Source organism: Tachysurus fulvidraco, chromosome 22, assembly GCF_022655615.1.
Source record: "Tachysurus fulvidraco isolate hzauxx_2018 chromosome 22, HZAU_PFXX_2.0, whole genome shotgun sequence".
Taxonomy (NCBI): domain Eukaryota; kingdom Metazoa; phylum Chordata; class Actinopteri; order Siluriformes; family Bagridae; genus Tachysurus; species Tachysurus fulvidraco.
In genome coordinates this window covers 7,401,637-7,421,058 of record NC_062539.1, presented here as the reverse complement: position 1 = coordinate 7,421,058, position 19,422 = coordinate 7,401,637, and the positions used below count along the sequence as shown (strand labels likewise).

Sequence of the window (19,422 nt, the reverse complement as noted above, 5' to 3'; positions counted from 1 at the left end):
GGTGCAATGGTAGGTTTTAAAAATTCAATATCTGGCTCAGTAATTCTGCGTCACTTCATAGCAAAGCTAAAGGGCAGCAACATACCTGAATGGCTGTTTCCTGTCTGGTAACCAGGTGCTCCAGTAAAGCCTATGATTGGCTGAACCATATTTTCCATGTCCCATGGTGCATTGCTTCCTACCAGGCTGCTCTCTGATTTTTGGGGCTGGTGAAGGGTATGATGCGATAGCTGGGTGTAATGTGAGGGATCAGGAAGTACTGATCCCATCAGTGGATAGCTGCTCAGTGAATGCGGTAAACTAAAACCTGATTTCAACACACAGAAAAAAAAAAATCAATATGCAGACACATAATGATGCAATATTTCCTTAGTAGGTATCAGGGCTTTGTGATTTTCATGACTTTGGGTTACTAGCCATTAGTCCCAGCATTAATTACAGCAGGCAAAGATGCTTCCATTAGATACCAGACCGAATGTTATAGACAGCATTCATAATCACTGTAAGTGTAGACGAGAGCATTTGACGTGTATATTTGAGGGCAAATTTCAAAGTGAATGATTCAAAGTGAAATACTGTTGTATTTGAGAGGGTTTGAATAAACAATAAGTCCATTTGGAGAATCTGAGAGCTGATCTCATCCTGATCCTTTTTTTTATGAATATGTGAACTTTTTGTGGAAATATAACAAGCTTTATATGACTGAGTGGTTTTGTGTAAATGTGAAAGCTTTATATGACTGTGAAAGCAGTTTGTCTGAATGTCAGGGCATTTTTCGATAAATAGGAGCGCTTATGTAAACGTGAGAGATTTATATGTATTCAAGCTTTACATGATTATTAGAGTCTTTATATGAATCTTCATATGAATGTGATTTTTTTTTGTGCTGTTGTTTATATAAATGTGAGTGCATCCTTGTGTCTGTGATATCTTTTGTCTTATTTTGTAGATTTCATCATGAGAGGTATAATTGGTGAATGTGAAAGTGTCTTATGTGTACATGGGACGTAAAAGTGTCAAAAAGTGAGAGCATGTATGAATGTAAGAGTGGTATATGAATGCGATTATTTCTTTTGTGTGGGGTCACTGTGTGAGGTACCATAATGTGAAAGGTAAATATTATATGTGAGACTTGTTTTATGCTTAAACATATCTGTATAATTAAAAAGTAAACATATTGAATGTGAATTTGAGATTTTTGAATGTAAATGCATTTATAAGTGTAAGTATAAAAAGTGGCCTAGATGGCAATACAGAAAAACACACACATACACACACAAGCTGTGTGCTCACTTCGGATTGGTGGTCTGCGCAGACCCTGCTGGTGCTGCTGTGGTGTCACTGGCCCAAAAAAGGGCAATGTGTCAGAGGTTAAGTTATTTGAGGAGTTGGACCAGAGGTGGGTCTGAGCCAAGGGCAATGAACCATACAAGGGAGCAGAATAGACACCTAGAGATGGGCGGAGAAGGATGAGATATATGCAGATAAAGAAAACGGCACAGCTAAACGTGATCACTCAGATATGTTTCTGTGGACTGACCCTCTGTACCTGTCTTACTATCCTTCAGCCTGTAGGGGGTGTTAGGGGACTGAATAGAAGGAGGAACAGGGAGAAAGGAGGGGCGGTCTGAAAGAGAGTTTAGGTAGGATTTAGACATGGATTGAGATGTTATTTTCCTCAGTGAGTATGTTTATGAGTATACGTAAACGTTTAAGACAATAAATATTTATTTTTTCCAATAACTAACAAAGATTATAATTTTTTTTTACACATTTTTTGAAATTATGTAGTGGTACATGGATTTGATCCATGATTCTTCTGCAATGTCTGTACATTTGTATAAATGTATGCATGTACACGCCTTTTGAGCACCTGTGTGTGTTGTGTGTGTGTGCACGAGTGTGTGTACACATGCCTGTATCGTTTGCTCTAGGAGCAGGTTCTTCCTGCGCATATTCGCTGACGGCATCCACATCAGAGCACAGATCCAGATCCTCATTTATCGAGGCCCTTTCATCTGACACAAAGGAAGTGCGATCAGATTGGTCTGTTGTTTCTGAGGGGGCGTGGCTGCTGGAGGGCGTGTCAGGGCGTTGCTGCAGCTTTGTGTGGAGAGACTCGATTATCTTGTCCTTTTGTTGGAGCTCTTTACTCAGCCTGTACACAGACACACACATAAAGAAATGAAATATGATGCGCTGTATTGTTAATGACAACAAAGACAACAAATTTAAATTATCCAGTGACTTCAATACACGGCTGCAGCCTAATCGTAACACTTTGAGAAAAATAAGTTTGGAATATGCCACTTAATGTAAAATGTCTTTTAAATTCTCTATAATTTTATCTGTCATCTCTACATTAAAGACAAAAAAGTGATAAAACATAAATTTTATTCTCCTTAAAAAATATGTGATTTTTACATTATATTTCATCATGCAACAGCACCAAAAGGTATTATTGAATCTTATTAAATTATGTAATTAAAAGTATATATATATATATATATATATATATATATATATATATATATATATATATATATATATATACACACACACACACACACACACACACACACACACACACACACACACACACACATATATATATATATATATATATATATATATATATATAGTTATGGTGACTTTGTGCATCATTGTAAAAAAATGTGAGATTATAACTACATCCCAGTGGAGAGAATTACCTTAAAGCTAATAGCTCGTGGCCCATTTTGTCATCCGGCACTTCTGGGCGATCTCCTGTGAATTAATTCAAAGAAAGAGACAATGGTCATGTGCAGTAATCTCATAAATATATTATGGAAATGCTCACATCTTTATTTTAGCCATGGAAGTGTAATACTAATACTAGGGATTTGTACCAATACTAAGGATTTTTTTTAGATGTGTCCACCTTGTAATGAGTGTGTACACTCACGTCCAGTGAGCTTAATGCTAATCCTTTGTATGAGTGAAGAATTCTGGGAAAGCTGATCTCGAAAGCTCTGGCCCATGTAGTAATCGATATCGTTGGCCCGGAGCAGCTCTTCAAACGCCTTTGTGGTGTCGCCCAGGTGCTGTGTAAGGATGTGGCAAATTCCTCGTCCCTCCCGCATCCTCTGTCGTAAGTGTGACAACTCCCGAGCCTGAGCCTGGACCAGCGTGTTGTATTTTCTGAGCAGGGATAGACAGAAGTCAGATATAGGACTGAAAACAGATTTTTACACTAAAAACATTACAATATTATGAGAATGCTACTACATTATGAGTGGGTCGTTTTTAAATGTATCTGAATTTTGTGGAACTATAAAAAATGACCCAGTAGCTTGATGTGAATGATTAGATAACCGGTCCATATAAATAAAAATTAACAAATCATTCAAATGTATTTCTCAGTATAAACATTCCTTCTCACCCAGGCCATGTAGCACTCTGTCCTTCCTCTGCGCCTCTTTTTTCTTCCAGTTTGCTGTTGCGGATTTGGCTCTCCAGTGATGCCACACGAGACATCAGCTCCTGAAGGTCCCTGTTGGACTTCAGTGGTCCAGCTGGTCCATCCGAGTGCCAGCCCTCATCATCCTCCACACCACTGTGGGCTGGAGATTCTTGGAAGGCCCAGTTCACCTAGCAGAAAGAAAGAAGACCAAAATATAGTAAAGACCGTCTGTAACTTTCACCTTAATCGTAATAAATGAATAGAGATCCCAGACCTGTGTGATTAGAAATGTATTATTTAGTGACTTTTATATTCTCAATTATTTCCCTTTCTTCAATTTTTGAGCTTTAATGTCTGAAATGTGTATAAAGTACAACTATAGTTTGTTGTAAAGAATGCTGTCCCAGTAATCAGAGAGTTATCATGGACTGTACCTTGCGTGATGTACGTTCGAGGCTGGAAGCGTAGTCGGAGGTAGTGGAAAGTGAACGCACGCGGATCTGCAGTCCACGGATCACTTTGTGACAGCGGGAGAGCTGTGCACGCAGGTCCTGCACCAACAAGTCATCAGGCTGGGAACCATCACCATGCTGGCGCCACGATTTACCAACACTGCCGTACGACGGCCGAGAAAGAGAGTTACACAGCTCCATATCATCAAACTCTGCAGAAAACCCACAACACATACACAACATTTAGCGAGGTCTATATAAGTCTAATCAATTGGTAAAATTGATAAAATCTTATTATAATTATTTAACCACATGATGCCAACTCCTTATGCATTTTTGTGTACATTACAGTTTTGAAGTTTGTGGAACTTAAACGTGTGTCTTGGGTTATTTAGTGTGATTGATTCAATGTGTAGTTTAGTAGGTCATTTGTTTGTTGTGTCAGCTGAGCTCTCTAGTTTTCTCAGTGCCATACCAGGACTGCTGGTGTCTTCTCTTTCAGCCTCATTCTCACTGCGCCCGCTGGTCTCATAGCCCAGATCCTGTAGATCCACCTGCACCTGCTTACTGTCCTGCTGCACTGCACTCTCCGCTATGAGAGACAAAGAAAAGAGACAAAAAAGAGTAGTCTTTTATATGCTTTCAGAATATGAATCATGATTTTGTTGATTGAATTTGTAATCTATTACATCAATTTTGTTCAATTTTTGTTTGTAGAGAAACCAGAATTGTCAGAATTGTTCCCAGTAGCAAGAATATAAACTTAAGGTGGTATAAAATGTTTAAACCTTTTTTTAATGAAATAGTTATAAATACAGTATGTGGCCTGGTGAATAAGAGACTATTCTATCCAGTCTAGTTTTTGTATAAACTACAATCTCAGTACAAACAAATATTCACATGTCAGAGCAATGATCAAACACATGAACACACATGCATACACACATACCCACACGTGCATATACATACATACGTCTTGTTAGATCATTTATCTATTTACTTTCTTATCATTTTACTTCTTACTTCTTACTAGTACTTATTCTGTTGTGATCTCTGGTTCATTTTTACAAATGTGTTATGGAGAAATTCCATTTAACCAAGCAACAGGGACTATTTTTTTATCTTGGGAGAGACACACAGCAGCTTCTGATGCAAAACATGAGTCAAAGCCTGAGGGACAGCGCATGTCTAGAGCTCTGTCCCCTGACTCGTGATCCAAATGTTTTTGTAGATGTGCGGTGTGTTTGTCATCACACCCAAATGTTGAGCTTTCTGAGGACAATCAACAGCTGTTGCTGATATTTTATCATGTTGAAGACAAAACCCTTAAGTCCTTGCACAAATAGGTCAGTCTTAAATGTCCTAACAACAAAATAATTTACTTTACTTACGGTTAAGGTTAAGTTTAGGTCTAGCATAGCAATGAAATACTGTAGCTAGAGTACAAACTATGAGTCTGTGTGCATGTGTATATGTGTGTGTATGTGTGTGCACGCACTTAGTAGTTCTCTGTACTCCTTGAGCTGGTCAGCCTGTGCGTGTACAGTAGCCTCAGACACCATCAGTCTTTCTCGGAGTTCTCTGCTTTCCTGACGGCTCAGAGCCAGGTCGCTACGGAGACGCTCCGTCTGCTCTCGTAGTCCCGCCTCGACATGCTGCCAGAACCCTCTAGAACCTTCTCCTTCTTTCTCCTGCATCACACAAACACACACTCTGTTAGACATAAATAGTCTTGTTGTATCCCTTTTCTGTGAAAGTTTCTGTTATTAAACAGAAATAACTAGTTCATTGTAATCTGCTACTGAAGGCTTAGAGCAATTTTTAACACTGTGCCAACTCAAAAATCCATGAGATTAATAGTTTACCTGTGCTGTGGACTCTTCATCTGTAGCTTTGTGAGTCGTAAGCAGCACTCCAAGGTCCAGGGAATGAGGTCTGTTACACCTCCTTTTCCCCGCCCCTTCTCTCAGAGTAACTGTGGGGAAGCCACGCTTCCCCTGAGGAGCCCGCATGTCCTCCTCTTCCTCTTCATCTTCATTCTCCTCTTCCTCCATATGTATGTGAGTTTGCTGTTGGTCATGAAGGTTCAGCCTGTCTGTTTCACTTTGCTCCCACCTTCTGCACTTCACAGATACGTTACTTTCTGTTCCAGGTCCATCCACGGCTCCGGATCTACTTCCGTTTATTTCCAACTTGTGGTTGTCCTCTTGCAGGTTTGGTCGAGTACACCTGGGTGACAAACATTACATAATAATAAACATTAATCATTAATCATTATTTATTTATCAGGGTTGCAAACCAAATCTGTCAGTTAAATGAGTGTTCATGTATGTGTTTACATCTGAGGGTGTGTTTAGTGGAACTACCTGTCTTGAGAGAGTGAGGTACATCCAGCATGGTTGAGCTGGCTTTTCTCTTCTCCTTTCTCTCTTTCTTCTCCCTTCTGCAGCTTCACCTCATTCTGCCATACTCCTCTCATGGCCTCCTGGGATATCGTCCTGCTCACCAGACCTTCAGAAACCCTAGCATTCTGCCAAAAGCAGATATAAAACATGGATTGTTTACTGTATGTTTACTTAGGAACTGAATCCAGCAGTTAACACTGTTGATACTGGAGGTGCATAAGGATGAATTAAAATCTCTTGCTCTACATTAGCCACACTTATTCTCGTTTTCTTCAAGCTGTCTTTAATTCACGAGGTTTGGTTATCTGTGGACATGCATGTCCACGTGTTTGTGCCGAACAAATCAAAGTCAATCAATTAAGCCACACCCCTAGATCATGGTGACATCATGGCACATGGTTAAGTGTGGGAGATGGACATTAAAGGACATTATTTTGGACCAAATAAAACAATGATGTTTTAGATCATCAGTTCATTTCTTCATATCTCTGGTCACTCTTTTGACCTTAAGTTCCAAGTTTTGGTTTATTGCATATTATTGAATAACTGTTCTGCATTAATCAGTGACTATAAGGAACAGTATGTAGCTATGAGTGGGAATGCTTGGGCCACTAAGGTCTCAGTTATAGAATGTAGCTATGATATAGATATTAACAGTGTCATATCACTGAAATGAAAAATACATACACATGTCATAAACACATACATGTCATAGGCCTTTTATTTTTTTGCTTTACCTCTGTAATAGCCAGACTCTCAGCAGTCAGTTTCACATCTTCTTCTATACTGTCGGTGAATTCTTCACTGCTACTGCCTTCTTCATCATCACCAATCTCATCCTCATCCTCGTCTGTGCTGAATTCTACAGAAAAAAATACAATCCACAGTTGAAGAAATTAAAATTTTTGTTTTTTTTACCCCCTGAAAGTTTTGCTTTCACATACTACATTTGGTCTTCTTTCTACATTCCTCTTTTTTTACATGCACCAGTCCCGCAAGGCTCGATATGACGACTCCATAGTTTTGTTAGTTTAATGAGTTTTCCAAATGTTTCTTTCCTTTACTTGCTGTTTGTCAGAAAGATCATTGAGTGGAAAAGTCTGTACGGAAGCTCTGAGCTAAGTCCTGCCCATGTCTTCCTCTCTCTCTCTCTCTCTCTCTCTCTCTCTCTCTCTCTCTCTCTCTCTCTCTTTCTTTTCCTCCCTCCCTCTTCCTCTCTCAAGCACACACAATGCAAACAAATGGGACACAATGCAGTCCTATAAATAATAATAATAATAATAATAATAATAATAATAATAATAATATCTTAATTATATCATATAAGTTGATCATTGTACTTCTTCCTTGAGACAAACACATTCATACACCATGTCTAAAAGTCCAGGATATGTTATATAAGCTTAGGTTCCATATTAGGCCTGAAGCTTTAGCAGAGTGAGTGAGTCATTATAAACCACTCCATTTTGTGGACCTATTGTATAATGGGTTTTGGCTGCATAACTCTTTGCTAGAAGGCAGAGATGGAGTCTGAGTAGAGTTTTAAAACTGATTTAACTGTTTTTATGACTAGTTAAATCAGAGGATGTTATGACTTTAGGATGAATTGATGTAAAAATTATCACGTTTGACAATTTTGGACAGAGCAGAGATGCATTTGGGTCTCTGATTAATTCTGCTATGTATGTGTGGGATTTAATAAAGCTGTTTATTACAAAGTAATGATATTCTTTCAACAAGAGTTGTGTTTTAGAATCACCTGGTTTTTAGAATATGGTACACCTTAATCCTACATTCGGTTTAATTAATAGCTGATATTAACTAAGTCTGTAATACTAAGATAAGAGTGATAATCTATATTTGTCCATGATACTAGAAATGTGGCACATTTCATGGTGAAAGTGGGTAAATATTTTTGAGGAAACCTCTTTATAGTGAAGCAATCGTGCTTGTGTGTGTGTGTGTGTGTGTGTGTGTGTGTGTGTGTGTGTGTGTAAACTGTATTATATGCTTGTGGCACTGTCGAAACAATTAAAGTCTGTGTCTGTGTGTGATTAATATATATATATATATATATATATATATATATATATATATATATATATATATATATATATATATATATATATATATATATATATACACACACACACACATATATCGATCCTGACTGTGACATAGTAGGCATGCAAACATTAGCATACACAGTTAACATGCATGTGTCCACAAACACTAGAAAATATTTATTTTACTATCAAATTAAATTCATGTTTATGGATTCTGAGGCAGTGAGCTATCTTAAAATAATAATAATAATAATAATAATAATAATAATAATAATAATAATAATAATAACAAAATATCTGTGTATTTCTTATGAACCTACCTCACAAGGAAACTTTAAAAAGGTTAATAAATTATACCACAGCACTGTTGAATTCTAGGAATCTGATTGTTCAGAAGGTGTTGATTGATTTTCTTTAACAGCAGCAAAGTATTGTTGGCTGTAATTTAAATCACATGTTAGTATTAATGCGTTATATATTATCGGCTCTATATACAGTAACGGCTAATTTACAGGGAAGTGAATGTTGGCTGCTTTACATATTTAGCAGAAATGAAATGCATCTTTGCTGATATGACGAGGATTACTGTTATCAGAGCATTTTTGGAAGGCGTCTCCAGTGTCTGTGCTTTGGAACAGCTATAGGGAAACATGTGGGTGGTGAACAATGTCTTTGTAAAATGAGCGCATGTATTTTTGGCTTGCATGACAGAGGAAAAAAGTTTTGTTATAGAGCATTATGATGATTTGCTTTTGGCAAATTGCTGTGGTATAAGAGAAATAAAACACTTCGGTTGCATGCAATTAATGGGAAAAGATCAACTGTTGATTATTTTGCTACAATGGTGCACCTTGTCATGTTTTGTATGTATCAACTATATGATTTATAAATCTAAATAAATGATATGGTTGTCAAAAAAAAAAAGAAAATACAATAAACAGTTCTGAGCATATAAGCTGGTTTAGATTTATTTCCTTTACTGTGATGTACATAAACATGACCTGCTTTTTGCGTATTCTGTCGATAAACCTACATATCAAAATCCCATTTGGCACCATGTTACGACATCAAGGGTGAATGTAATAAGAGGATACCATGCAGGCTGCTAATCGCTGCTGCTAACCAAACACCAGTTATTGCATTTCACATTTGCAGATATTATTAAAAAGAAGCAAATCTGACAGTTAAGCAAAATGTTTTTATAGCTTTTAACTGAAGTTCAATAAGTTAGACGAAAAAGAAGAACAAGAAGAAGAAGAATAAGCAGCTTAAGGCTTTGACTGAAATATATTAGGCATATCTGTGCTTATGTGTGTAAAGGATGAAAAAACTAAAGAAAAAAAAAGAATGTGGCAGACTATGCAGATAGCAGCACTTTACAAGGAAACAGAAACACAAGAATCACAATACACAGCAATGGCAAAACGGACAAGTGCACCCAAAAAAAGCATAAAATGCAAAGACGTATAGAGAAACACGTAGAAAACATACACAATTTCGAAATGAACTAAAAAGTCTCATTTGTTTGCCCTGCCACTTTGTGTGTCCACAGTAAACACACTGTTAGTACACTTTGCCATTAGTTGAAGTGCTTTTCTGTTGAACATGCTTGTTTCACACCCACTCTTTTATACACTGTTAGGAACAATGCCCCCTGCTGGCCTGGAGGCCTTTTGTAACGTACAGCCCAAACTCTGCTGTGGCCCACCTCCATAGTCAGCGTGGGCCTTAGCTGCCCTGTCCAGTGCCAAAGCTGTGTCTCGGGTCCTGCTCAGGACCTCTTCCAGCTGTCCACGCAGCGCCTGAACTGTGTCCAGCTCCATGTGCAGTGCCTGAGTCTTCCCCATGCTGCTCAACCAATGAAACATTATTCAACGTTTTGATAAATACCATTCAATCATTTAATCTTCGGACAGAATTTTATCTAAGGTTTAATTTAAGAATGTTAAAATGTTAAATATTAATTTAAGAATGTTAAAATCTGTCCAAGCTGATTATCTAATCTCAGGTCCTAACCTGTCTTCTGTGGAGTGCATGTGGTTCAGGTTTTGGTAAAGCTTCTTCTCAGCTCTCAGAGCCAGGTTCAGTTGCTGGTACTCTGATACCAACTGCTTCAGAGCACTCTGTAGAGACAGTCATAAAAAAATCACATACTGAAACACACTAATTTCATCCTTATTCATAAAAAGCATCCCAAAGTCAAAGCCAAAGCCAATTATTATTATTATTATTATTATTATTATTATTATTATTATTATTATTATACTCAATCAGATTTTCTGCTGGTAATAACTACAATTAAATGATAATAGAGGTTAAGACGATTCAAATTAATTTCCAGCAACTGAACGACAATCGTAAAAATCAGGAATGCAAGAATGTTGACCTTATACCAGTTCTCTACCTGAGGGTCACTGCTTATGCGATTTTCAGGCTTTTTGGTCAAAGCAGATCTTAACTCCAAAAGTTCCTGCTGTGAATGCAGAGGAAAAGATGATAAAATAGAGAGCAAAAATATCAAGCATATTTAATTAAGAGACAATGTTTGTGTATTTACCTCTGTCTCTTTGTGTTTCCTCATGGCAAGCTGAAGTTCCTCTTTAACAGCCTGCATCTCTAGCTCTGAGCTGCTATCTCCCGATCCTGCTCAAAACGAATCCACACACACACACACGAAACATATATACATTATTCACCTTTATTACTCACTAGCGATCCAGGAAGACAACTGAAATGAACGTACTTAGTGTGGTTGCCGATGATCTTGAAGTTGCCTGTGCTTCTTCCTGACTTTGCATCAGATCCTACACAAGAAGTTCACCAGATTTACTATTATTATTAACTCATACAATTATTATTAACTCAGTGGCTGGAATGTGTCTACATATACACACGCATCTGTTACCTGTATAAGACTTTCTTTCTCTCTCAATATATTCTGAAGTCTCTCCATCTCCATAGCCAGTGGAGCTCGCCTTTCTCTCTCCCTCTCCCTTTCCCGTGTCACTCCACTGAGCTCCCGTTCACATGATGCGAGCTGTCTGCGCATTTCGTTTAGCTGCCCGGTCCGCTCAGTTATCACCTGCCTCAGTCTCTCGCCATTCTCCTATAGGATCGAAGGATCAGTTATACGTTAGAATATTGACAAAACAAAGCTGGAAATAATTGGCAGACTATTGCGAGTGAGTGAATACAGGTACATCTGTATTCAATTCCAGCTCCACTGATTTCATTGTCTTACAGTCCAAGCAATGTAGGTGTGGAGGCGTATCCTATGTTTCTGTCAATCTCAATGAAGGGGTGTGGCCTCTCATTCATCAAAGTGAACACTCTTTTTGTACTTATATTATGCTGATGTTGTTCATAGTTTGGCTTTACCTTGATGTACTGGTCTCTGGAGCTGATTGTATTTAGCAGGTCCTGGATCAGTGTGTGGTGTTCCTGAGTCTGCCTGCTGCGCTCAGACAGTATCTCCTGAAAGAGCCTCTCTTTCAGTGCCAGACGTGACTTGAGCTCCTCCACCACCTCATTAGGGCTGGGTGAGAGCTTAGCCAGCAACGCGGCTGTCAGGTCCTTTAATACAAACATGAACACAAACTTTAATATCAAAGAATAATTATCCACGTATCTAATACAATTCAGTTATCTTAAAGGTTTAGTCTGTACATGACATAGGTTATTAGTCAATATACCGTTACAGTTAATAGTTTAGTTCTGCACCCATGTAAGCACAGTTGTTTTTTTTTTTCATACAAGGCTCATGGTCTGTTACTGGTCGGACTGGTGAGGGGAAAGTCAGGACGAAAACCAGGTTTATCTGGTCTAACTAAAACACATCCTACACTCACTACGATAAATCAGTAGAATTGAGAAAAAGACAGCCAGGCTTTTATACAACAGGTGTGTTGTTGTATGTTTACCTCTGTCTCTTTGCTGCGTGCATGTAGTGTAGTGTGCAGCTGTGCGATGATGTTGTCTCTCTCATGCAAAGTGATTGTGTGTTTCTCGTCGCTTTGCTGTTTGAGCCACTGCATCTTCCGGAAGGATTCCTGAGCCTGTTCCAACTCCAGCTCTTTACTGCGCATGAGACCATCCAGACTCTGTTCTCACACACATGCACACACACACATTATAAAGAAAAATCTCCCCGCTCTGTAAGTAAGTATCAAGATTGTCAAACATAAAAGAAAATATTAAAAGGATCGCGTAGACATAAAACACACCGTGATTGTCTCCTCGTTGTTGGTCAAAATACAGCGCAGTCTCTCGAGGTCTCTCTCTTTTTCCCGAAGTGCTAATTGCAGCTTGCGCACTTCAGTCTCCTTCTCCTCCAAGCAGTGGAACTTGTCGTCTATAGAGCGCTAAGAAGGCAAACAACACACACTTACACACATCTTTGCCTTACAAACCCAATGCACAGAGGTATTGAGCGTGTGAAAAAGATGACAACACATACTATCTTTATTAATATTACAACAGGTTCCAAATATTGCATTATTTGTACTTGCTATGGTAACCAACTGGCAAATGCATTTAGGAAACGAGTGGTTTATTAGCTGCTTGCTAGTGTAGACAGGTGTTTTATTATAGTGAACTGTGATTGCAATACCTCCAGAGCTTTGTCTCGGTCACGGATACGATTCTTTAGTTTGTCCAGCAGTGCATCTCGGGGTCGACCAGACTCAGCAGGCTGGTCCAGCAGCTCTGAGTACTCCTGCCACACACACACACACACACACACACACACACACACACACACACACACACACACACACACACACACACACACACACAGTCCAATTTAAAGTCAGTGATTTTGGGGAAAAGCATAAAATGTAAACTGCTCTGGTTTTACTCATGTGACAGATGGAAACTTTTTTATGTTGTCTAATGACATTTTTGTTTCATTGAATAGTCTTAAAGCCAAAGTCTTGGTTAACCTAAAGCTTATTATCTGCTAACCTGTACAATTCTCTCCTTCTCCCTTAGTGCAAACTGGAGCTCTGAGATGGTTTTGTCTCGAGCTAAAATCTCAGAGTGTTTATCGGCCTCACACTCCTTCAGATGAGCGTCTTTCACCTGTAGCTCTGAGCGCAGCTGCTGCACTGTGCTGCGCAAATCCTGCAACACACACACAAACATATATAAGAAACAATTCACAGTGTAAAACTCTATCATTTTTCTGACCACAAGTACTGTGCTGTCATTAACACCTTGCCTTGAATGCTTGTCCCTACCTGGTTGTACTTTTCGGTGGTCTCTCTGTGCTGCAGTGCCGCCTCTAGGTCACTGTGCAGGCGGTCACGGGAGTTGGCCAGATCTTCTGCCACCCTCTGGCTCTGTCTCTGTGCTCGCTGACTGGCTTCCAGCTCCAGCTGGCAGCAGAAAAGAGAGCTTTGCAGTGCCACCACCTCACCCTGCAGGTCACCCGCTTCTAACACCTGGAGACAGGGAGAAGAAACGTTTGGTGGTAAAACAAATACACAAAGAAATATAGAAAAAGAGCAAATGAAAGAATCAGAAATCGACTCACCTGTGTATGTTGGAGCTGACTGCGATGGGCCATTTCTCTGAGCTTACACAGGGTGGTATTCTGTCCTTCTATAGCCTGATATAACTCCCGTGACTGCACACACATACAAACACATATCTCTATGGCAACAGTTTAAGGAAGGTCAGCATATTGGTGTGATGGTTAGGTGTTGTGTCTGCATACTTCTGGACATATAGTGTACATATAAATTAAAACAGACATAGTTTTCTCACTTTGTGGTTCAACTAAATCCGAACTAAAAGAGCGTCTCACACAGACAGCTGTGCTCTCACATGACTAAAGGAACCCTACTAAAGTGAAAGTAGGGTTCATAAGTGAAAACACTCTAAGTCTGAATCTGGACCTTGTGAACCCTAAACTCAAGGTTTAAAACAAAGGACAGTCTACATCTGCAAATCTTTATATCTAACCCTGTTAGACTTTATAAGAAGTTTATGTTTAAGCTCAAAATATCACTGCATGTTATCCAGTACTGGACTTTTCAACAAGGGTGCCAAAAATTCTAGAATTGACTTGGCAATGTACAACCTCTGATCTGTGAGCTGCCTGTGTGTGTTTGTGCGTTTGTGTGTGTGTGTGTGTGTGTGTGTGTGCAAACCTCTGTTTCCTTGGTATTAAGACTTTCAGTGAGGCTCTCTATGGTCCTCTCCTGATTCTGAGCTGCCTGTCTGATAGAACGCAGCTCAGTCTCCATTTCCCCCAGCTTTTCTTGCAGCTTCTGTAAAACAACATCCAAAAGCAAGATGTCATTACTGTCAATTCTTAACCTATTCCTGAAATATATATACAGAGAGGTGACAAATTAATCTGAAAAACCTGAAACACTAAGCTGAAAAACATTGTGACAATGACCCAATTGAGCAATAATCATCCCACCATGATCCGAGCTACATATTAAAAATCCTAAGTAAATCCGGTTGACCTGAATTCTGAATTTTTTTCCATATGATTCGACTGCTCTCTTATGATTGTTATATAGGTGTATTTTTCTAATTTGGGGTGTTAAAAATGAAGTAAGTAACTTTTGAGTGTTCAGTATCATTGTCAGTTTCACATATTTGCAGAATCTGTGTTAAGGTGCACTAGAGCTGTGCTAGTGGCTTGTGGTCTTTTAATATAGCGTTAGAATATAAATTGGGATAAAACAATTCGTTTAAACAGAGGTTGCAGGACCTTGTTGCTGGTTTCGCTCTCCTGGATGTTACTTTGGAGAGACTGAACCTGTAACTGAGCCTTCTGCAGTTCACTGACGCACTGGCCTGCTGCAGATTCATACTGGTTCAGCTGAGACTGCTGCTCTTCAATCAGAGACTGCAACAAAGAGAAGCATACACCCTTTACACCACACATTCCGACAAGCTTTACTGAGACAGAAGTTCTAAGAGAGAATCAAACCCACATTAAATACATACACACATTACTTCCCTTTTGTATAATACTATGGTTTAACCCCAAGTTCTAGCACATAAAGCTGCATGCTTTACTTAAAAAAAAAAAAGCCGCAGTAAGTTCTTTCAAAATAGGGTGGTGCTCTGTTAAAATGTCAGCCACCAGCGTCATGTTCCTGTATAGTGCACTAACAAGCATGAGGTCAGACTTTGCATCTGTGTTTGTGTGTGTATGTTCTACTTCTAGCTGCATGTGAGATAACTAGGTCAGTGATGATTCCACTTCCCCCATATTAACCTACTTAAATGAAAGTGCCCTGGCTTTGGCTAAAGTAGGATGGGCAAAGACCACCTCAGCTGTGGGATATGGAGAAATGAGGGATAAAAGCAAGCTTAATTCTTTACTAATGCATTTTGTTGAGCACAGAGTTGCCTGATTTGCAAATCTTCTAATCAGTTGCCACTTCCTGTTTCAGTGGCACGCTCGTCATTCATGACAGTGTTATTATCATTTTAATTACAATAGATAGTGACACTGTGTTTTCAATGAATTCAGAGCACTTAAAAATACAACAAAAAAGGAAGCTAATCCCTACTTGTCACCATCCCAAAGCACGGCTCAGTGTTATGTCACTTCTTTATATAGTAATTTACTGATACATCTGTTAGAGCTGGATACACGATTTTCCTTTCATTTCTATTGATATTTACTGCTACATTCACACTAGCAAGCAATAACTCATTCATGGCAATGGCGATTTGGTATAGGGTACGTGTGTTTGTTTTACATTTGATAACCTATTAAACTTCCAAAATTGATCTGCTAGCTCTCAACAGGTCTATCTTCCCTCTATGTTTCCTCCTTTATCTGTAGAATAAGCAGCAGCTCTAATCTGTTGGTAATGGTTGGGTAAGTCTACACATCCAATAGTGTGATTGATGTAGTATTGATGCAAACATCCTCAAGGAGGGCAACAAGCGATACACAGTGTCCTGAATGACAGCTAAATGGACTCTAACACTAATCACGTAACACAAAAAAATCTTCCCAATACTCCAAGTTTGCTACGGCCCACATGCCTAATGAACAGGCCTCCAGTGGTTATAAAGTCAAAATTAGATGAAGAACTATTCTGGAAAATTGAATTCAAAGGCTAAATAGTATAAAACAATGTGTTTGCATTGTAAGCACTATGAAAAAGTTGTATTTTGACACATTTTTATATATTTTGTGTTATTATTAATAATATGTAGAGTGCAGACTCTATGACCAAGAACTTCTATGTTTGCCTGTATCAAAAAAAAAAAAAGAAAAAGAAAAGAACCACGTGCACCCTGACTAAGACCAGTCATTCAGATCATTTGATCTAATCCTGTAGGGTATCTGTTAGGTATCCCAGAGACAGATAAGACTTCTTCCTATAGCAATCTGTATCTTCACCTTCTTTTTAACCTTCTTCAAGCAGAAAGGTAAGTATTCCTCATATACATCATCCCACATCTCCTCCAGCTCAGCCAACTCCAATGCTAGGCCCAGCCGAATTGTTGATGGCCGAGGAATCTCTCGTGCAAAGGCTGCCTGATCATTGAGGGTCCTTAGGGCTTGTCCTGGGTTACCTAGATTAATTCCTGTATCCACACACCCAGGTTTAATTAAAACAGGTAGCCTACTTCCATGGGGAATCTGGACAGGTTTGTAGATGCAGTTCTGAACCAAGCACAGCACAAGCTGCAGTTTGCTAGCTGCACTCGCACTGTCTAAATTGGGGTCCAAGTGCTGCTCTAAGACAGAGTCCCAGTTCTGCTCTTCCCTTATGTCTTGTTCCAACTGTCCACCAAGTGGCACTGCACCCAGAGTGGAAGTTAGGGAATCTGATGAGTTGCTTGAACCTGGCCTCCCTCCCAAAGTCTTGTCACTATCTGATGAATCCCTTGCTGTTTGATGACTCTCTGGGACAAGGGTAGTTGATGCTGTTGTTGTCATGGTAGTCTCAGAGTAGCGTGTGGAAGGACCACAGGAAGTGCTACGTGCCAACTTCCTAGGTATCTTGCACACAGCCTCATAGTCTGAGTCAGCTACACGGAGCGCACGACAGCTTCTGCATCTTCTTGACCGGTGCCAGAGTGAGGACACCTCTGATACATGACACTGTGGATTATGGCTACACTCCAACGTTTGCTCCTCTTCCTCTGCCCACGACTCGTACACTGAATACATCAAGTCTTCTTCAACTAGAGCACAGTACTTGGCATCAGGTAGGCTCGACATATCCACCATGCACTCTTTCTCCCTAGATGTCGCGTCGTTATTGTGCTTGAGATACATTCCTCTGATGCATTGTCGTAGACGATCTTTCTCCAGCAGGAGCTTGTGCAGGCGGTCAATGGACAGTGCCTGGACACGTGCAACCACTGTGTCAAAGCGATACATACGCTCAAGCATAAAGGCACACTTGCTGCAGACGAATTCTTCACGTCCATCCCGACGCAGCTCGCGGCCCAGAGCGTGCGAGAGCAGCACCTGTAACCTTCCTGCTGGATGGAAGATCCAGCGGCGTTGATTCCCACACAGGTTACGGGCGCAAACCCGGCACACCTCCTTCATCCTGGATCGTATCGAGCGAAGTTTTTCCAGGATGAAACTTGATCTTCAAAACCGGTCCGTATCCAATCTTCTCAATAATCAGTTCAATAATTAATTTCGCTGACAAAAATAACACCAGTGCTATAAATGTCTTATGAACTATACTGAAGATATCAGATGCTTGTAGATGTTTGATAAGCCTTTACGCCTGACATTTAATAAAGTACAGACCGGAAATGGGAGGGAAACAGAGCATGGGGATGAATATAGAGTACTAAGACTTGACTGAGGACGATAAATAGCAGGTGACAGCAAAGTTCACCTTATAATAAAGACGTCCTTGTTAAACCAGGCCACGCTGCAGCATTTTCCATCCACAAAACAAAGGTCTATGTACAATGTATTGTATTGAAAATTAAGGTATGTTACTTTAAAGCAGAAATACCGAGTCCAGACTTGTGTCCTATGTAAATTCCAATGTCAAAGAAACCGTGAAGCCGTTATTTAGGAGCCATTTTGTCTGTAAAGTCTCCTGTTTTTTTTTTCTTTTTCTCTCCATAGCGGTGAGTCTGGTTCATCATATTCCTATCGCCACATCCTCTGTCACTGCCCTGTCAGCTTCACTCCTTAATGCCTTTATTCTCTGTCTTCTTGGTTTTTTTCCCCCCTCTCCAGACAGACTGGTTTAAAATCAGCCGCTGTTCAGAGAATCAGCTCTAAATGAAGAGCCACATAGAAATGATGTAGCAGCGCTGTGGTTGTCAAGGCTCGCGACGACAGGACGTACCATTTCTCTAAACACCGGTTGTACCATTTTGTCGCACCGCGCTCTAAATGTATCGTAATCAATCCAGATTTTAAATATCTTCCGCTATACAGATTGTTGAACACTGCAAACCATAGGAAAATGCTCTGAGAAATGTTTTAAGTCATGTATTGTGCAAATATGAAGCTCAACAAGCAGCCGTTTCTACCTCTGCAGTCCGGATTGGATTTTCCCACACAGGCTTTACTAAGCCGCAACGTGTTAGGTTCAGTGAGCAGGTGAAATGTGTGTGTGGGTTTTCAAGTTATGGCGAGACAAAAAATAAACAAATAAAATAAACATGCTCATATATTCAAAATGAAAAAAAAATTATATATATATAATTGTTAAATAAAAAAAATTAAATTAAAAAATCCCCTGCTTCCTCATAATGTCTACCACGTAAATTCTGAGCTAGCGTTTTAAACCTCTAGTCTATTTTCACTTGTTCATTGATTTCCTACATTATAAACAATATCATTCAACTGCATGATGTCAGTGGCTTAAAGAGAGCGATGCAGCAGCGCTTTAGTCTTTTAGTCTGTTCAGATCAGGTTCTAAAGCATCCAGAATTTTTGCTAACACCTCCAAAATTAAATGTTTATTCTCATAGATAACTAGATGAGTTTTCATCTGAGTAGAGATACTTGCCAGTATAACATCAACAACTCAAGCTAAATGTAAATGTTCATTCATTCATTCATCCATTTTCTACCGCTTATCCGA

At 39.4% G+C, this 19,422-nt stretch overlaps 1 protein-coding gene across 15 annotated transcripts in view; it reads right to left on the bottom strand.

Moving 5' to 3' along the window:
- Positions 1–19,422, bottom strand: part of LOC113645163 (myomegalin) — a 55,024-nt gene that overhangs the window by 9,234 nt on the left and 26,368 nt on the right. For 3 of the 15 annotated variants that reach the window (XM_027150520.2, XM_027150528.2, XM_047806058.1), the window contains exons 1-29: positions 16,749–18,641; positions 15,093–15,230; positions 14,518–14,637; positions 13,899–13,991; positions 13,603–13,806; positions 13,328–13,486; positions 12,975–13,079; positions 12,589–12,726; positions 12,286–12,465; positions 11,744–11,938; positions 11,271–11,471; positions 11,109–11,169; positions 10,923–11,008; positions 10,770–10,838; positions 10,382–10,488; positions 10,074–10,213; positions 7,037–7,161; positions 6,261–6,424; positions 5,760–6,123; positions 5,393–5,585; positions 4,370–4,486; positions 3,877–4,106; positions 3,422–3,630; positions 2,921–3,180; positions 2,712–2,766; positions 1,917–2,158; positions 1,541–1,627; positions 1,273–1,449; positions 86–307 (exon numbers count right to left, since the gene is read on the bottom strand). In XM_027150520.2, coding sequence (XP_027006321.2) covers positions 86–307; positions 1,273–1,449; positions 1,541–1,627; positions 1,917–2,158; positions 2,712–2,766; positions 2,921–3,180; positions 3,422–3,630; positions 3,877–4,106; positions 4,370–4,486; positions 5,393–5,585; positions 5,760–6,123; positions 6,261–6,424; positions 7,037–7,161; positions 10,074–10,213; positions 10,382–10,488; positions 10,770–10,838; positions 10,923–11,008; positions 11,109–11,169; positions 11,271–11,471; positions 11,744–11,938; positions 12,286–12,465; positions 12,589–12,726; positions 12,975–13,079; positions 13,328–13,486; positions 13,603–13,806; positions 13,899–13,991; positions 14,518–14,637; positions 15,093–15,230; positions 16,749–17,912 — 5,605 coding nt within the window. In that variant the 5' untranslated portion in view covers positions 17,913–18,641. Of the gene's footprint in view, positions 1–85; positions 308–1,272; positions 1,450–1,540; positions 1,628–1,916; positions 2,159–2,711; positions 2,767–2,920; positions 3,181–3,421; positions 3,631–3,876; positions 4,107–4,369; positions 4,487–5,392; positions 5,586–5,759; positions 6,124–6,260; positions 6,425–7,036; positions 7,162–10,073; positions 10,214–10,381; positions 10,489–10,769; positions 10,839–10,922; positions 11,009–11,108; positions 11,170–11,270; positions 11,472–11,743; positions 11,939–12,285; positions 12,466–12,588; positions 12,727–12,974; positions 13,080–13,327; positions 13,487–13,602; positions 13,807–13,898; positions 13,992–14,517; positions 14,638–15,092; positions 15,231–16,748; positions 18,643–19,422 lie in introns of those variants that run through there. The other 12 variants (XM_047806057.1, XM_047806060.1, XM_027150521.2 and 9 more) reach the window with 11 other exon arrangements.